Raw genomic sequence first — 16555 nt, forward strand, 5'->3', positions numbered from 1 at the left:
TGAAGCTGGCCCGGGAGCAGCCAGCACAGGACAGGGCACCTGCAGCCAGGACAGGGCACCTGCAGCACCGAGGGACACCTGCAGCACCGAGGGACACCTGCAGCACCGAGGGACACCTGCAGCACCGAGGGACACCTGCAGCACCGAGGGACACCTGCCCAGGGCTGCCCGCGGGCGCAGAGCTGCTGCAGGAAAACAGCCTGCTTCCCTGGCCAGCAGGGAAAAATGAAACCCATCTGTTGTCACACTGGAGAAAATGGATATGCTCTTCCTCGATTTGACTTATCTGACAAAGTAATTGAGAAAAAACAATTTTATTTCTATATCCATTTATTATTTTGGTCTGTAAAAATATAAGACTAATATACAACTACATCTAGCTTGATTTTTGTAAAATCAATCTTCATTCGGTGAGATACCAATGTACATTATACATTAAAGTTGTAAGAAAAATACTGATATTTGACATTTTAAACAAGTTCATTCATGTAAAAATCACATTGCAAGTAAAATTTAATTAGAAAATACATAATATTCACAAAAATACACATGTTAAAGACAGCTTGTGAGAACATTGTCCTAAATTTAATTCAGGTGTGGAAAAAACCGTATGATTCACAGTTAGGCTTGACTTCTCCAGTACCACAGCAGAACTTTAAAGTAAATGCATCTTAATTCTATTAAGAATTTGTTCTTCCTATTAAGGTGCACTTAGATCTCCCAGTCACCAGGGAGGAATCACTTTCCCCCCTCTGTGCATGTACACAACATATAACACTAGTCAAAGGAATTTTAGTTTTTCATTCCATTCTGAAATAATTTGGGTATTTCATAAATTAATTTATAAAATCTGGCTTGAAAACACAATTTACACACACAGGATACTTAATACACAGATTACATCAATAGCAGCGTAACATTGTCAATCATGCACAGCATCCTCACTATCACTTCTGGATATTTTTCTCCTTTTTTTAGCTATAGATAAAATCTATATAAAACAGTCAAGCCTTTAAGTATTGTCTTCCAGGGAGAAAACAGTATAGATGTTAAAAATTTAGGAGGTAGTGAACGAAAGGCTAACAATATCAGCATATTTTAAAAAACCTTATACCGAACCCCAGTATAATTTATATATAAAATTAAATTTAGCCACACATAATCAACCATTGATCATCCTGAAGTAGCAATTTAAAAATATTTTGTAATTAACAGTGTAGGTATTAGTAAGATATGGAAGAACTTTAGAAACTTTATGGTAACTGCAGCATTAAGCAATTACATGCTGTGCAGTCTGTCATTGTAACTGTAAATACACATTTTTTTAGATTTATTCTTTAAAGTTTTTATCAAGTCCCAAATGCTTAGTTTTACTATGTCACCAAATTTCTGTGAAACAGAACATGATCTATGTCAGAAAGAACATTATCTCCCGCTTAGATTACTCTGTTTGCAGGAAAGGTCCTTAGAGATGAAGTCTCATGCAGTTTGGAGTAGGACCCCAGTTAAATTTCTACAAGTCCTTAATACTGGCATAAATATTACTCCAAGTACCCATGCACGTGCCTGGCAGCACAGCAGCCTCGGGGCTGGGCCCTGACTCAGCCCTCCCAGGCAAGTCCATCCTCCCAGCTGTGACCCCAGCTGCAAAATCCTCAGGGACCCATCAGCCCCACGTGGATCTGCACAGAATGAAAACATCACACCTGCACTTCCAGTTCATTCTCTGTACCTGTGGACCTCTCTTCTCTTCCCATCCAAGTGCCTTTATTCCTTTGATTATTCACAATACATTCAAGTAAACCAAAGGCACAGAAGTGCAAACTAGCAGAATAATGAGTCTCACCCTCCACTGGTGATTTCATACAGGAAGGAAAGTATTTTGACAAAGGAAAATAAAAAAGATATTTTCAAAGTAAACAATCTTCCACAAAGAAAGGAAGTGTAGAGCAGCACTGAGAGAAAACACGTACAGGTAAAGTCTCCATGTTGCAGAATGAACACTTCTTTTTCTCATTTCACACTAAGTGGATGTAGTTACTTCATTTTTAATAATTATTAGCAAAACAAGTGAAACACTTGAAAGATCTTGCTCTTGTAAAAGATCCCAGGGCTCTCTCCACACACACACAAAGAAACCATAAGTAAGTGTGACAAAAGAGCCCCTCACCTGTATTTGCAGACTATCATTGCCTGCTGTGCTCATTCTCCATAAATCCTAAGGGGGATAAATGCCTTTCTTGGCATCCTGGACTCCAATGGCATTGGAGGTTTGAGAAAACTACTGCTCATCAGATACTAATTCCAAATGTGCACTTTGCAACACCAAACAGCAGGGATTTGTTTCTGCAGCAGTGTTTGCATCACCACAAAAACCTGAAACAAACACAGGTTTAGCCTCTGACAGTCTGTGACAACTTTTACAGATTACATTAAACTTACATTGGTCTCCTGTTAGTGAAGTTACCAGAGGTAGATTTTCCTCAAAAATAGACTGAGGGGAAAAAAAGAAAGGGGTCAGTCTCCCTTCCCACTCATCACATGTTCCCAGAGGGTGGAACACGCTCCCAAGCACCCGACTGCTGCTCTGGGGAGCACAGGACAGAACTGGCAGCACCCTGCCCCTCCTGCCAGGCTGCCAGAGGCCATGGGATCCCTGGAGAGATCCTTCTCCACAATCCTATTAGTCCCCAGCTCATTTCCCTGCCACAACGGCTGTTCCAGAGGAGGGTCAGGCTGGGAATGAAGGGCCAAAGCAGGAGATACAAAAAGGGGAAGGATAAAAACAGTGCTAGAAGGCTCCCCTGCAGCTGTCCCAGTGAGTGCAGTGGTTACACACACCCCTCTTTGCTCTTGCAGCATCAGGACTTGTCACCGGTGTTTGCACACACAGCAACACTGTCATACCCACAACACCCAGCCAGGGCACACAGCGGTCTGCATTTACAGAGCAGCTCCTAAAAATGAGTAAGTTAATATCACATGGCTCAAACAAGGTGTAGTAAAGCCTCATTCTGATTTAAAACTTGTTTTAATCCAGGGATTTAATTTAGACTGTTCTAACTCGTTCAGGTTTGAAGAAAGTCACTTTTATATAATCCAGACTCATTCCAACAAACCTTTGCTAGTAGAAATCTTTACAGTTTCTTCTGTAATTTTAACAGATATTACCTTATGCTATTTCCATTGCATTAAGTTTATATTTGATTTGCTTGTAACTTCCTGGGATTAGTAACTAAATCCAATGATATTCTTAAATATTGCAAAGTAGAATGGGAACAGGTCTTTGATGCTTTAGTGTTAAGACTTTCACATTTGAATTTCATAATCAGAGTCATTAAAAGTAAACTCGCCTGGCCATTAAAACTAGTAATGGTGCCTGACTAACGAGCCTGTGGTTGCACATTCACTCACAAAGGAAGAGTGACCTCCAAAGCCCCACTGCAGGTGCTGCCCACAGAGCCCTGCTGTCCCTGTGTCAGCCAGGACCAGAGCAGCCACCCCATCTCTTCCCAGCCCACCTCTGGCTCTGTCCCAGTTTCCTCTTGCCCAGAGCCCACACACAGCTCTGCCAGTGGAGCAGCAGCCAGGACAGGAGAGAGGGGGCTGGAGCAGCTCCATCCCACGTAAGCAGCACTTCAGAGGAACGTGAAACCACAGTCCATGAGACGCTCAGCCTCACACGTAAGGAAGTTTACTTCTACAGAAACCAGTAGTATACGGCATTAAAAAAATAATAAAAATCAAGTACCTTTAAAAGAAAGCTCACAGCCATCTCTTAGCTATCCTTCATTTTCAATTTAAATTTTCCTCATTCAATTTCAGCTATTTATCAATTATCGTCCAGCTTTGTGCATTATTTACATTGAAGTGCAGAATTAATGAAGTTAGTCAACCTATATAATTTTGAATTTCTTGTATTTACTCTTTTCCCTCCTTTTAATCTAACTGCAGTGCTTGGTAGATGGAGAGGTATAAAATGTGTTACATATTAAGCCCAATTAAAACATGTATGGCATCCTTACTTCTATAAAGTACACCAACGTCATTTCATAGCGTTATTATAGTTCCATCTTCTTCTAAGGACTTATGCCCTGGCTCTGGTACTTCATACTCCATACTAATGCTGCCTGCTGAGTGATTCAAGTTCACCTCACTGGAAGGAAGGAATCCATTTTGTGTGGACTCGTGGAGGAGTTCAATTTGTGATAAGGATTCTATGCTCGCGCTGGTAGGCGCAGCTTTTGGGATCTGCTGCGGTTCGCCACTGTCTTCAATAATAATGTCCTCCTCATCACTCTCCTCTTCTCCTTGCAGCAGGTTTCCCAGAATGTTTGGAGTGCTGCTGGGAAGGCTGGACTCGGTGGACTGGCCGGAGCTGCCCGAAGTCCGACTGTTCCTCACGACGTTGTTCCTCTGGTTGGCGGGTCTGACCGTGATGATCAGGTTGCGGCTGTTTGCAATCATCATGTCTGTAACTTGATCGAGGCTTTTTCCTGACACCTCTATCCCATTCACCTCCAGCACCTCATCGTTGACAGCCAGCAGGCCCGTGCTCTGAGCCAGCCCCCCGGGGACCAGCCTGGATATGAAAATGCCCGGCACCTTCTCCAGCCCGTGCGGGGTGACCCTGACGCTGGAGCCGTCGCGGATGTAGAAGCCCAGGGGTTTGTCGGTGCCGTACTTGTAAAGCCTCACCCTGCGGTGGGTCTCGGGCAGAATATCCACGTCTATGATGGAGGACACGGGCCTGAAGTCCTGGGGCATGCTAATGACAATGTGGGGCTTCTTCTTGTGGTTATCTGGACGAAGCACGTTGGACAAGACGTTCTTCTTCCTCGTCATGGTATCCGTCCCGAAGGCACTGTAGTCTGCGTCCTCTGTAAGACAGAGCACACGGGGATTACAGCAGGCACGGCCAGGTCACACTGCTGCCGTGTGTTAGCCCAGCACAGGCCAACAGCCCATCCACTGACAGCCTTACTATCACAGAAACCTTTCTCTCCACTCACAAAACAAAAGCTTTAATGTTATGAGATTCAAAGTTTGGAATACTTTTGGTTTTCTTCTACCGGAGGAAAAAGCGTGCACAAAAGAAATTGAAGCAAGTTAGCAGCAGCAGACACAAAGAGCGACAGCTGCCTGAGAAAGGGCAGAATGGAAAGAGTGAGTACATTCCTAGAAACATTTTAATTTTATTCAGAGTAATTCCACTTGCTAGTTTTCTCTCCTCAGGTTTCAGATCATTGGAAAAGAAAGAATGAAAAAGGGAAAGCAGCCAGTGTGCCTATTATTGCCTAGTTACTGGGAGCCAGCCAAGTGACCTGGATTCAAACTCCAGAAAGCTTATTCCATTCTGCACTCCTCCCTCCCCCACGCCATGGAGGTAAAATGGCTGTGGAGCAGAAACAAAGAGACCTCGCACACAAATACTTCAAGCAAAACTGTTCATGCAATGCTGTAACTGCCACAATTTGATACAGGAATAGGCAAATGGCTTAGAGCTCAAAAAAACCCCAAAAGAAAACATGTATATTAGTCTTACAACTACTTGTAAGGGACAAGAAAACATGTTTTGTGGAAGCAATACTGATTTCTGAAATGCTTATTTACCAAAGGTTCCATTTTTCTTTTTAATATGCGATAAGTCACCAAAAAGAATGAACCTAAATATATTCAGATCTGAGCTTCCTCAGAATTACACTTGTACTTACTGCACACATCTTTGTCCCACAGGGGAAAATCCCCAATAATCACACAGAACTGCACTGCAGTAACCCTAGGACCCAGAGAAGTTGGGATTTCTTTGTATCAGGCCATTCAGATGCCATTGGTACAGCCAAGAAAGTGGAAGAATGGCTATACATTTCCATCTGTGGACTGGGCTGACTGTGGCAATGCTGCCCTGGTGGCATTTCAGGACAGCTGCCAGCTGCTGAGGAAATCAATGAGTGCACTTGTTTCTGAGGCTGAGATACACAGACATGAAGCAGTGAGATTTGGACTCTTCAGACGCTTTAAGCAAGACAGAACAGAGAAAGTATTCCTGGAGCAACAGGCTAGCACTACTGCAGCATGTAACACCAACTCCTCCCTTCCCAGCCTCTAGGGCTGCTGAAAACAACAACAGTCCTTTAGCTGCTCTAGGAAGGCAGCCTTGGACCTAGTACTCTATAAGATAAAGGACAAGAGGAAAAGAAACAAATTCAAATTAGCCCACAAAAAAACCTCAAAGGGATTTACTGTCAGCTCCTGACTTGTGTGTACACAATAGTTCATCAACATGTTTTAGAAAAATGTGTCCTGATGATGGCCTCATTTACATTTCTTTTTTATTTCCTTTGTTTAAAAAAAATAATTACACCATAAGGAAGGCAAAGCTCTTGCTCAGCTGTTTGCTAAACACAGAGCATCTTTTGCACTGATGTTTACAGCTAAAGTTGTTCAACAATTTAATTGACACAATTGGGAGTTATGTCTGAAGATACCTGATTGACACAGCCCTATTATAGCCTGAAGTCACTTCCATAGCAATCTCAGTTACTTTGTAATTGATATTTTAATTAATATAACAGTAGATCTTAACATCAAGCACAAAGGTTGAAGAAATAGCCTAAAATCTGATCTTCACAAATCTAAGGGTGTTAGGTCGGTTGTGTTGAAGAGTTGGTACCTTAAAAAACAATTCAACCTCCCCAGCCAAAGCACAGTAACAGGTGAACTGTGTCTGAAATAAAACACCTAAAAAAATGCAAACTCAGCCTTTACTCTCTAGTCAGACATCCCAAAGGGCCTTCTAAGATCAGCTGGTTAAGCCCCTGTACTCCACTGCTGACAACTAACCTGCTGACTTTTCAGACAACATGGAGCAGTTCTTTTCATCTTTGCTAAAAATTTATGATCAAAGTAAAAAGTGAGAGAAGATTTGCCCTTATCTCTCCTGACAACCCATCCAACCAGTTTCCAGTCAGACATCTGGTGTTCCATTGAAAGGATTTTTGCAATTCAATGAGGTGCAATAACTTCTCTTTTTTTATTTAGAACTACAATTGTTTACAAAACAACCTGGAAAGGTCAACTGTGAAATCAGATCCTAGACAGGTCCACCTTAAAATACCTGTTGCTGCTTTAAACACAAGGTAACACTTGCACTCACTCCTGCTGCAGTGGGAGCTGCTGATGACAGCTCCAGGTCCCAACAGACTGGTGCCAGTCAAGCACTCAGTTCCTGCTGCTTTTGGAAAACACACCAGAAAACATGACAGCAAAGCTTTGTTTTGATTTTTCTACAAGTGTTCTCCCAGGTGCATTGCAACATTAAAAGATATTCAATTGATGGGGTTTTCTCCTTAATTTCCAAGTGCACATATTCAGAGAATCAGCCAGACTCTGTGGTATTTTACCCATTCTGCCATATCAAATATATAAAGTATTCCATGTTCCCAGCTTGCCACAGTGGCTATAAGGCTTCTTCACCAGGCCACACACCCTGCAGGAAGTCTGGCATGGACTGGATACACAAACACGTATTTATTATATCCAAGTAGATCTATCATGTCCTGTAAATGATCAAAGCCAGTTTGTGCTCTTTACTCGAGTCAGATTTAGAAGTGTTCCCAACTTCCTTCACAGAAACCAGCTCCCAGCCTGCCTTCCACAACTATCAGCTGGTAACTTCTGTACAAATCAAATTTTTCCACTTAGCAGATAAACATGAAATCAGCTCCAACAGGACTGGCTTTGAAAGAAATATTATGTAAATGTCTGTAAATGAAATAACAGATTCAAAAGGATTTTGTAAACAAAAACTAAGAGCAGAAAAACATTTCTTGGAAAAGAGAAGAACTTTAAAAGTCTCCTTCACAAGACAAATCAGAAATCTTAAACTGAGCTGGTGATTTTGTTTTTAGTACTTAAGTTACAGAACACATGGCTGAAATTAATGCATCCCAAATTTGCAAGCCAGATGTCAAAACACGTAAGAAACTCTCATACACCAGAAGGAAAGTTTTTTTCATTATAACTGCTCTTAATACTTTAATAATTCAGAACTAGCAGGAATCTTAAGATAGACAGTTAAGATTAGAGAATTTGTGAGGAAAAAATCAGTGAAAGGTTGACAAACTCATCTCCCCAAATCTCAGCAGAACAGAGCACTGGGTAACCTCTCTTCCACTGCTAAACAAGTTTTCTAAAGCAATACTCTCAAGTACAAAGGCATCTTTGTTCTGGCACCTCACTAATCAGTTTAAAGCCCCAGTGAAAAATATTTTGGCCTAAAGCCAAAGGACAAGGTGTTAACTACAGATAGTGTGAAGGAGAAGGCCCACACTGTGCAGGAAGGATTTCTTGCCCCAGCAGCTTCAAGCTCAAGGTGGCACCAATCTGTACAGACTTATTACATGAAATTGGAAACAAAAGCCCACAGATGCCAAATCTGCTTTCAATTTAATGTTACGGAAGACAGATTTTTGAAATATTTTCCTGATCCATTTGTAAATCAATGTAGAGTTACCCCTCGAGAATTCAATTTTCAAAGCCCCCAAGTAGTTAGTATATTTGAAGAGATGGAATTTAGCATTTTTTGAATATGACCCAACAAATCTCCTCTTATTTAGTCACAAAATATGGTTTTAGGAAACTAACCTGTGTTTTTAGGAAGAGGCCTCAGAATAGCCAGGCCAGTCCACAAAGAGCTGTTTAAAAAGCCAACTGCTCTTACTTCTCACCAAAATAAAGCTTCTCAGTGACAAAGGCTTCCTCAAGAGGCACAAGTGGATTAACCAAAGAATCCACTTCCCACTAAATACAGCCACATACAAGCAGAACTTGCAGGAGCTGGATATTGTAATTTAGAATCCTGTGAGGGACTGCTAAGGATATTATAATGAAATGTATCTTCTGTTATCTCTATTGTTCTTGTATTTACAATGCAAAGTTCCCCACATCAAGCTGCCCTTCAGCCTGTGCAGACTGTTCCACTCCATTTTCTCTTCAGAAGGGTTTTTCTCACAGACAGAGTGACTCCCATACATCTGGATTTAATCTCAAAACATCAGTTTAACCTTTAAATACCAGATGTCAACAGTACCTGTTAATCTGTTAAATTGCAGAATGAAATTCCAGCGAGGAATGTTTTCTGCAAGCTGACAGCCAATCCTGACTTGTGCAACATCAATCCCCAGTTTAGATTTAGCACTGGAGCAGTTTATAAAGTATTTTAAAGGAATTTTGTGAAATACAATTAGAGAAGTCCAAGGGGAATAATGTGATTTCATTACAAGATCTCTAGGTTTTTTACCACATCAACCAAGCCACATAAATGTTCAGGACAAACAGAGCTTTCAGAAATGAGGAGTCTAAATCAAACAGGAGAGAAGAGTTCTTATTCTGGCATAACATTTCCCAAATTCTGGAGTCCCATTATCACAACCATTGCTTATTAATAATCTTGCAGCTCCCATTTCAACCCCTCAAGGTGTTCCTTGGATACAATATACTAAGAAGTTAATACTATTTACATTAGATTTCACTGCAGTCTGCTCATACCTCAAGTTAGCTTTGCACAAATTACATGTCATTTCTAAACAATTAAGACAGTGTGATAAAAAATTCATATCCTATAAGGCATCAAAACACTTTCCCTCTTGCCCACAGTGGCTTTTTGTCTAAGATCTAAATTCCCATCTACTGCTGCTGGAAATACAAAAGAAGTTAAGTTCCATTACAAAACCCACAGAAAATTTTCAGGTGATTTAAGAGAATGCATGAAAGCCACAGGTACCCTTGTAGGTGGAAAAGGAACTTGTACCACTCATAGCTCCAAACCAGCCCCATCAATAGCAAGTATTTGCTCAGGCATTTCTTCTCCATCCCAGAGCCAGTAAGGCTGCTGCAATCTATGGATTAAGGACACTTAAATCATGCTGCACAAAATCTCAACCATCCCTAACTCCACCAATCCAGCCTCAGTTACAGGCAAAGCATCACAAATAAAATACAGAATAAAGTTATTTCTGTATTTTCCATCGACTGAACACCTGCTCTAAACAGCAAAGATGCCTCAATTTCATGAACAGCTGTGGTCAGTGTGGCCACAACTAATCCCCAACAAAGTGCAGTGGGGACTGTGGTGCCAGCCTGGGTTTTTTATTCCCTGGAACTCCCCAGGCAGAAAGCTCTCATGTCCAAGGGAAGGCACTGACACCTGGTACTTTCTACACAGCTTTTCCTGCTTGTCAATTCTTGTGCTGATAAACTAAAATGGATTCATCTTCTACTTTTGTGCATTACATCAACTCCTAGCACCTCCTGGCAAGTGCCAGGACAAATAATCCACCTGGATCAAATCAAGGTACAATGGTGGTAGGAAACTAAGAAAGCATTACAAATGTAACACTAGGAACAGGCAACATCAGACCTGTCACACTAGGAACGATCTAAAAACATATGGTGTAAAAATATAAACTGAATAATCCCAGTCTGACAAAGTGGCTTATCCCTTCCTGTCATATGGCTACTGTAGGGGATTAGGTGGAATCACAGGCCTTGTCTCCCTCCAGGTTCTGCTACAGCAAATGGTTCACGCCTTTGGCATTTCAGCACTGAGAACACAGCCCTTACCAGTCTATACTATCAACACAAAACAGACATTTTGCCAGCACCCAGCAGCTGCCAGGCAGCAACACTGGTTATGAATATTGGGTTTGTGTCACGCTCTTGTGGAGATGTTCACTTTTTGAAGTGGGAGTTGATAAAAGGTTCTGATGCCCAAGCATTTTCCAAGGAAAAGATGTCTTAGAAACAGCCAGGAACAACACCACAGGAACAAATACTAACTTCTAACTGGATTTTTGCCCTTCATGAACAAAAGCAGACAGTAGGAACACACAACCAGAGCAGACTTTCAAAGGCAAACCAACAAAGCAAGCTGCCCTCACTCCTGAGGTTTGCTAACTGATATAAGCTTGTTTTATTAGGAAAGTGTGATAAGAGTACCATATTACAAAGTCTTGAATTTATACTTTAATATTGCATTTAACACTTCATGTAATAACACTTCTAATATTACTTTCCATCCTTTAACAGTCTATCCTCTTGTCTGATCAAGATTGGAATTTTAAGTGAAAAGTGTCCAAACTACAGAGCAGAAAACCTTAGTGGCTGAAAGTTTATTTTCATTTTCTTACATAAAACCAGAAAGAAGCATTTGCTAGAGATTTAACTTGACTTTAACTCAACTAAAGGCAAGCAAAAAATCACAAAGTATAAATAGGTTGCCTGAGGAAGCCCTTGCAAGAGAGACAAGCTGTGAATACCTTTCATGACTCATAATTATTATGGAATTTGACATGATGAAAGAGGACTGAAGGGTTTTTTCCTCCATACATCACACCGTAACTGGATAAACAGATGATTCACATTCTTCAAGTGCTCTTACCTTTTCTCTGAATGAAAATCCTGAGTAGAGGATTGGCTGTAGAGACTGCTTTGTGATAATTATCATCATTATTGATAGGCAGCAGGTCTCCGTGAATGTCCGTGTATCCCACCAGAACATCAACGTTTGGGATCTTGTGCACGTGCTGCAACAATCCATAGAACTCCTCAAACTTTCCAGGTTTGGATCTCTCCAGAGAAAATCGTCGAAATTCTGCCCCAAACTACAACAAAATATATCTTACATCATTAATATGGAAGCAACAGAATTATTTTATGTTAAACGAGAAACGTTACAGAATTGAAAGCGCACTAATACCTACGACAAACTATTTTGACACGGTAGAACCAGTCGGTTAAAACAGGTGTTTTTTCCCCAAAGTTGTAGCTAGTTTTGTACCTGGTAGAACCAGTGCTTTTGAGCATGCCAAGGCTGTCTCATTGTTCCATTTAGAGGAGCTCATCAGCACTGAGGTGACAAACTGGTGCAGGATTCCTGCAGGTTCTCACAGGCTGCTGAAGCAACCATGCTGGGCAAGGGACAGAACTGAGAGGCAGCAGTGCTGCGGCAGCTCAAAGCAGGGCTGTGATTAGCATCCTGTGGTATGTGACTACCTGGAATTTGGTTCCAAGAACTAGCAGTGCCCTTGAGAGCAGTGTGCAGAGATTGTTACACAACTGCGGGTCATCCATGCAAGGCTGAGCAGCCCTCACACCCCCGGCTGTTTGGGCAGGAAATGAAAATGCCACTTGGGTGTGAAGACCACAAAGAACTGTTGCTGCTTTTCAGTCCAACCCACGTGCAGCCCAGCTCTGAGGAGCTGATCTCAGGTCCACTCTGGTAACAGAGGCAACCAGCCACTACCTCTGTGTTCAGAAGATTCGTTTGCATGGGCAAGGCTCAAATCTCGATTACAACAGTCTTTCAAATCAGGGTTCTATCCAGGGTATAGAACCTGGATTTTCCGACTGTGGCAAGGTTCAGAAAATACGAAATAAATAAATAAATAAATATAAATGAGTCACTGACACTACTTTCAGGGGTAGGATTTGCTTGTAGCCAACATAATCATTCAACAAAAACCCCAGCTCACAGATCCACTCAAGCTCAGTCTCCTAAATCATCTCTGAAGCAAACACTTATTAAAAACAGGTTGCTTATTAAGGCAATGATACAGCGGGGGCAGGCAGGAGACTCAACTGTGTGCCAAGAAAAGGATGAGCATTTGATGTAGACTGGACAAATTGTGATTTTTACCACACATAGCTAGTAAAATGTTGGTGTTCTGCCTAACAAGGGCAGGACCCAAAGCAAACAGAATACTGGATAAAAATTACTCCAAATCCTCCATATCAGGCACATACACAACATACCAGGGATGTCAAAAGGAATTCAGAGATAGCAGCAGCCAGGTTACAAAAACCAGAACAGACTGTATGAGTTAAAAGGATAATAAGCTAATAATTCAAAAAAGCTCAGTTGGCTGGTTTTTTTTGTGTGAATTCTATTGCTGACCTACAGTGAAAATCAAGACTTTAAATATAATTTCTTCAGCAAGTTTAGTTTTAAGCAGAGCAGAAGGACACGTGGAACAAAATGCTCTGAGTGCAAGTGTGAGCCTCGCTATCGCATACTTTGGTGTGTGTTACACACAAGAGATGCTGAGGTGCTCTTTACCTCACACCTGATTACAATCTTTTGGAGAATAAAAGCCTGGGAGTTCTCACATACAAACAAAGAACTGAAAATCAGGAGACAAGGACCCCGGTAACACCGTGCTAACTCAAAACAAGCTACACCTTCAACACCCCACCTTCCCCTAAAAGCTTCAAATAAAGGAATTCTCTGGGAACATTCCTGCTCTAAAAAGCCTGCAATTCGCTAACATTAACTAATAAGGCAGAAGGGATGATTCATAGCTGCTTACAAACAAAAGCCCAGCCCACAGGAGGAACTCCCATCACGTCAGAGGCAACACAGTTTAATCACGACATGGATGCAGGACCTCATCCTGTCCCAGATCATTCCCCAGCTGCGGGATGCCTGAGCCCCATAGGAACTGCCCATGCATGGCAGCAATCGAAACTGTTTGGCTTTCAAGGATTACATAGTTTAAACATAATTCACTAATAAAAGTTTTAAAAGCCAACAACCTCACCCTCAGCTTGGAATAAATGTTGAATCTTACAACAAGCAAAGGGCCAGATTTTCAAATGTGTGATTTTTAGTTTTTCCATGTTATTTTATATATATTTGGTGCAAATACCAAGAGACTCATAACCCACTTGCATTTCCTAACACGGTTTGCTCAATACTATTAGAAAGCAGGTAAAAGACAAGTCCAGCTGTACAATTCCATTATCTGAATCCCTGAAATGTCTGCATTTTCTATCAGATGCTGCACTCCATCCCATGGAAGAGGCTTGCACTGGATGTTCTAGAGACAAGACACTGGAAGAGTAACTTAAGCAGAGAAAGCTCCTTGCCACCTGAGCTCTTTACAAGCCTGTGCTGTTCCCCTGGAGCTCCCCAGGGAGCCATGGCTGCACACCAGGAAGGCAACCGGGATGTTCATTCAACACTCATTTATGGGTCACGTTTTTAAGTCCTGTGAAACACAACATAAAGCTGCTCTATGCAAGTCTCCATTGCTGACAGAGCATGAGCTGCAGTGACCTTCTCTGGCTTACCAGTTACTAAGATTTTACTCAGAAAAAAATATTATTCCAAATCATGAGAGAGGGAGAAAACCTGAATTTTACTATATAGAGAACTAGAAGCTTATTTTTGGGTTTCCACACCATCACTAGGAACTCTAGACCAGGGTATAAAGTTTTATTTTCCATGACAAGAAAATGGGCAGACTGGAATTCAAGTACTATGGGGAATCACCAGGGTGAGCTCAGAGCAGTTACCCAAACTGAATAAACTAAACTAACAAAAGGATTGTGCTCATATAACTGCAACCACAGTTGGGCTGTGCTGGCCCAGCCTTGTCAGCTGAGGCACAATTATTGATTTGGAATATCTAAATAAAGAGCTGTACATCACCGAGCAGCCTTCAAAGCCCAAGCCACTCCACGGGAATGGCTCCTTCCACCTCCCCCACAGGCCCTTCTTCCTTCTCTTCAGAATTGCTCATTTTCATAGAAGGAAGATGACTCCTCTGCAGTATTAAATGGAGGTGCTGTTCAATAATGCAATAGCAACAAGTAGTTCTAGGAATGCCTTGAATCCTGCTCCATAATATGCACTTGAGGGACAATCTTTATTCATTAGGGCTGCACTTCTCTCTACAAACACCTGGAATACATCACATGGCTGACTCCCTAGATATATTTTAAATCATGGAACACACACAGTGGGGAAACAGTAATCTTAAGAGTTTTGGGGTGAGGAAACAAGTGATTTGGGTTTGTAAGCACATCATACTGATTATTTTCAACCTTATAAAAGCATAAATGAAAGACGTCACCATCCCAGTACTAACTTAACTGGTATTTGAAATAACAGCTACCAGATATTCCTGTGCTTGCTGCTTTAGGCCACATGAAAAATGAACACTTGAAAGAAATCATCCTCATTCAAGCTGTAGAGACCAACCACACACTCTCCAGAAGTTCCAGCACTATGATGCCTTATCCTTAACCTTCCACACAGCTCAAGTCCTGACTGCTTCTCCTGCACTGCTACTCTAACACTTCACTAGCAGGAAAGGAGGGGACAGAACACAGGCTGCTCCCCACTTTAAAAAACAACCCAAGAGATCCATGTGTCCACCAATGGAAAGCAAATTTCCACGTGGATACACTTGCAATCCACCTAGGCAATGAAAAAGGAGTTTTAACTCAACATTTCTTTAACTAATAGATCTTCCACCTCAAACTGTACATTCAGTAGTTTTACAATTGGAAATTATTACAAATATAAAGCAGAACAAAAATAAAAAAAAAAATCCAATCTCCCTCAGAATATCAAAGCTTTACCAGAAATCTTTACCTAACCAGTAAATATAAACTAAAAACAGAAGAGATGGGGATACAGGTATGGGAGAATTTACAGAGCTGGACAAAGCTGAGAGCAGCTGACACCAGTGATCCCTGCAAGAACACACAGGTACACACTCCTGAAACACTGCCAGGGTAAAAGTCTCTCGGGGCCTCGAAGAGAAGGCAAACTCCACTTTTGGATACGGTAGCCAGGGCTCGCCTCTACCTCTCCTGTAAGCCTACACTGTACCGCACAAAAAGCTACAGAAAGACATGATCATTAAGGAGAAAAAGGTAACTACAGAAACAGTCACTAACAAACACACTCATTGCAATTCGGACAAGAGCGGGTTTTGACGCTGGGGAATTATCACAGAACTGTTAGGGCTGGAAGGGACCTCTGGAGATCGTGTCAAGTATGTCTGTAATCACCTCTTTTGGCCCAGTGATCTCACGCTTTCCCCATAACACATATTTCCCCGTACGTCTTTTAGTCTGTCCAGAAACTTAGGGGCCAACTCCAATTACCTGTTTGTTTTTTTTTTTAAACCGCCTACATTTCCTCCCCGCAGACATCGCACCCAGCGAGCGACCCCAGCACCTCCGGCAGCCGTGGCGCCGGCGGCCAGAGGCACAGGTGTGGAGGGAGCGCCGGGGCCCGCCCGCCGAGCCCGGTGGCCTGCGGAGCGCTCAGGCGGCGGCGGGGCCGTGCCCCGGCGGCTCCTCGGGCAGGTGAGTCAGCAGCTGTCCCCGTCCCTGTGCCCGCAGCGACACCGCGGCCCGACGGCCCCGCAGGGCCGGCCCGGTCCTTCCCCCCGCGCCCGCGGCCCTCAGGCGGCGGCAGCTCCCACCTTGCTCTTCACCTCCATGGTGCCCAGGCCGCGGCTGCCCGCGGCGCCGCGCTGAGCCCGGTTCATGCCGCGCGCGGTCGCTGCGTGCGCTGCTCTCGCTCCTCTCTCCGCCGGAGCGCTGCGGGACGCGCAGCGGCGCGGCCCAGCCAAGAGACCCGGCACCCGCGGCCGCTCCGCCGCCTCCGCCCTCAGCGCGGCCGGGCCGGGGCGGGGCCGCGCGGCTCCGGCACCTGCCGGGACCCGGGGCGGGGCCGCCGCCGCGCCTGCGCCGCCTC

General features: G+C 43.0%; 1 protein-coding gene across 2 annotated transcripts; it reads right to left on the reverse strand.

The window, feature by feature from the left end:
- Positions 1-312: 312 nt before the first annotated feature.
- Positions 313-16462, reverse strand: PARD6B (par-6 family cell polarity regulator beta). 2 transcript variants are annotated; one of them, XM_015647836.1, is made up of 3 exons: positions 16281-16462; positions 11441-11663; positions 313-4880 (listed from the first exon to the last, which is right to left on the reverse strand). In XM_015647836.1, the coding sequence occupies exons 1-3, from the start codon at positions 16344-16346 to the stop codon at positions 4051-4053; spliced, it is 1119 nt and encodes a 372-aa protein (XP_015503322.1). In that variant the 5' UTR covers positions 16347-16462; the 3' UTR covers positions 313-4050. The 2 variants fall into 2 exon arrangements, with proteins under 2 accessions (XP_015503322.1, XP_015503323.1); XM_015647837.3 differs by lacking the exon at positions 16281-16462 and adding an exon at positions 11840-12135.
- Positions 16463-16555: the final 93 nt, after the last annotated feature.

Source organism: Parus major, chromosome 20, assembly GCF_001522545.3.
Source record: "Parus major isolate Abel chromosome 20, Parus_major1.1, whole genome shotgun sequence".
Lineage (NCBI taxonomy): Eukaryota > Metazoa > Chordata > Aves > Passeriformes > Paridae > Parus > Parus major.

Excerpts from the sequence above, each read along its gene's own strand:
- PARD6B (XM_015647836.1), bottom strand. The coding sequence starts at position 16,346 with ATGAACCGGGCTCAGCGCGGCGCCGCGGGCAGCCGCGGCCTGGGCACC. Across the intron at positions 11,664-16,280 it reads CCATGGAGGTGAAGAGCAAG|TTTGGGGCAGAATTTCGACG; the intron begins GTGGGAGCTGCC and ends ATTTTGTTGTAG. Across the intron at positions 4,881-11,440 it reads GATTTTCATTCAGAGAAAAG|AGGACGCAGACTACAGTGCC; the intron begins GTAAGAGCACTT and ends TCTGTCTTACAG.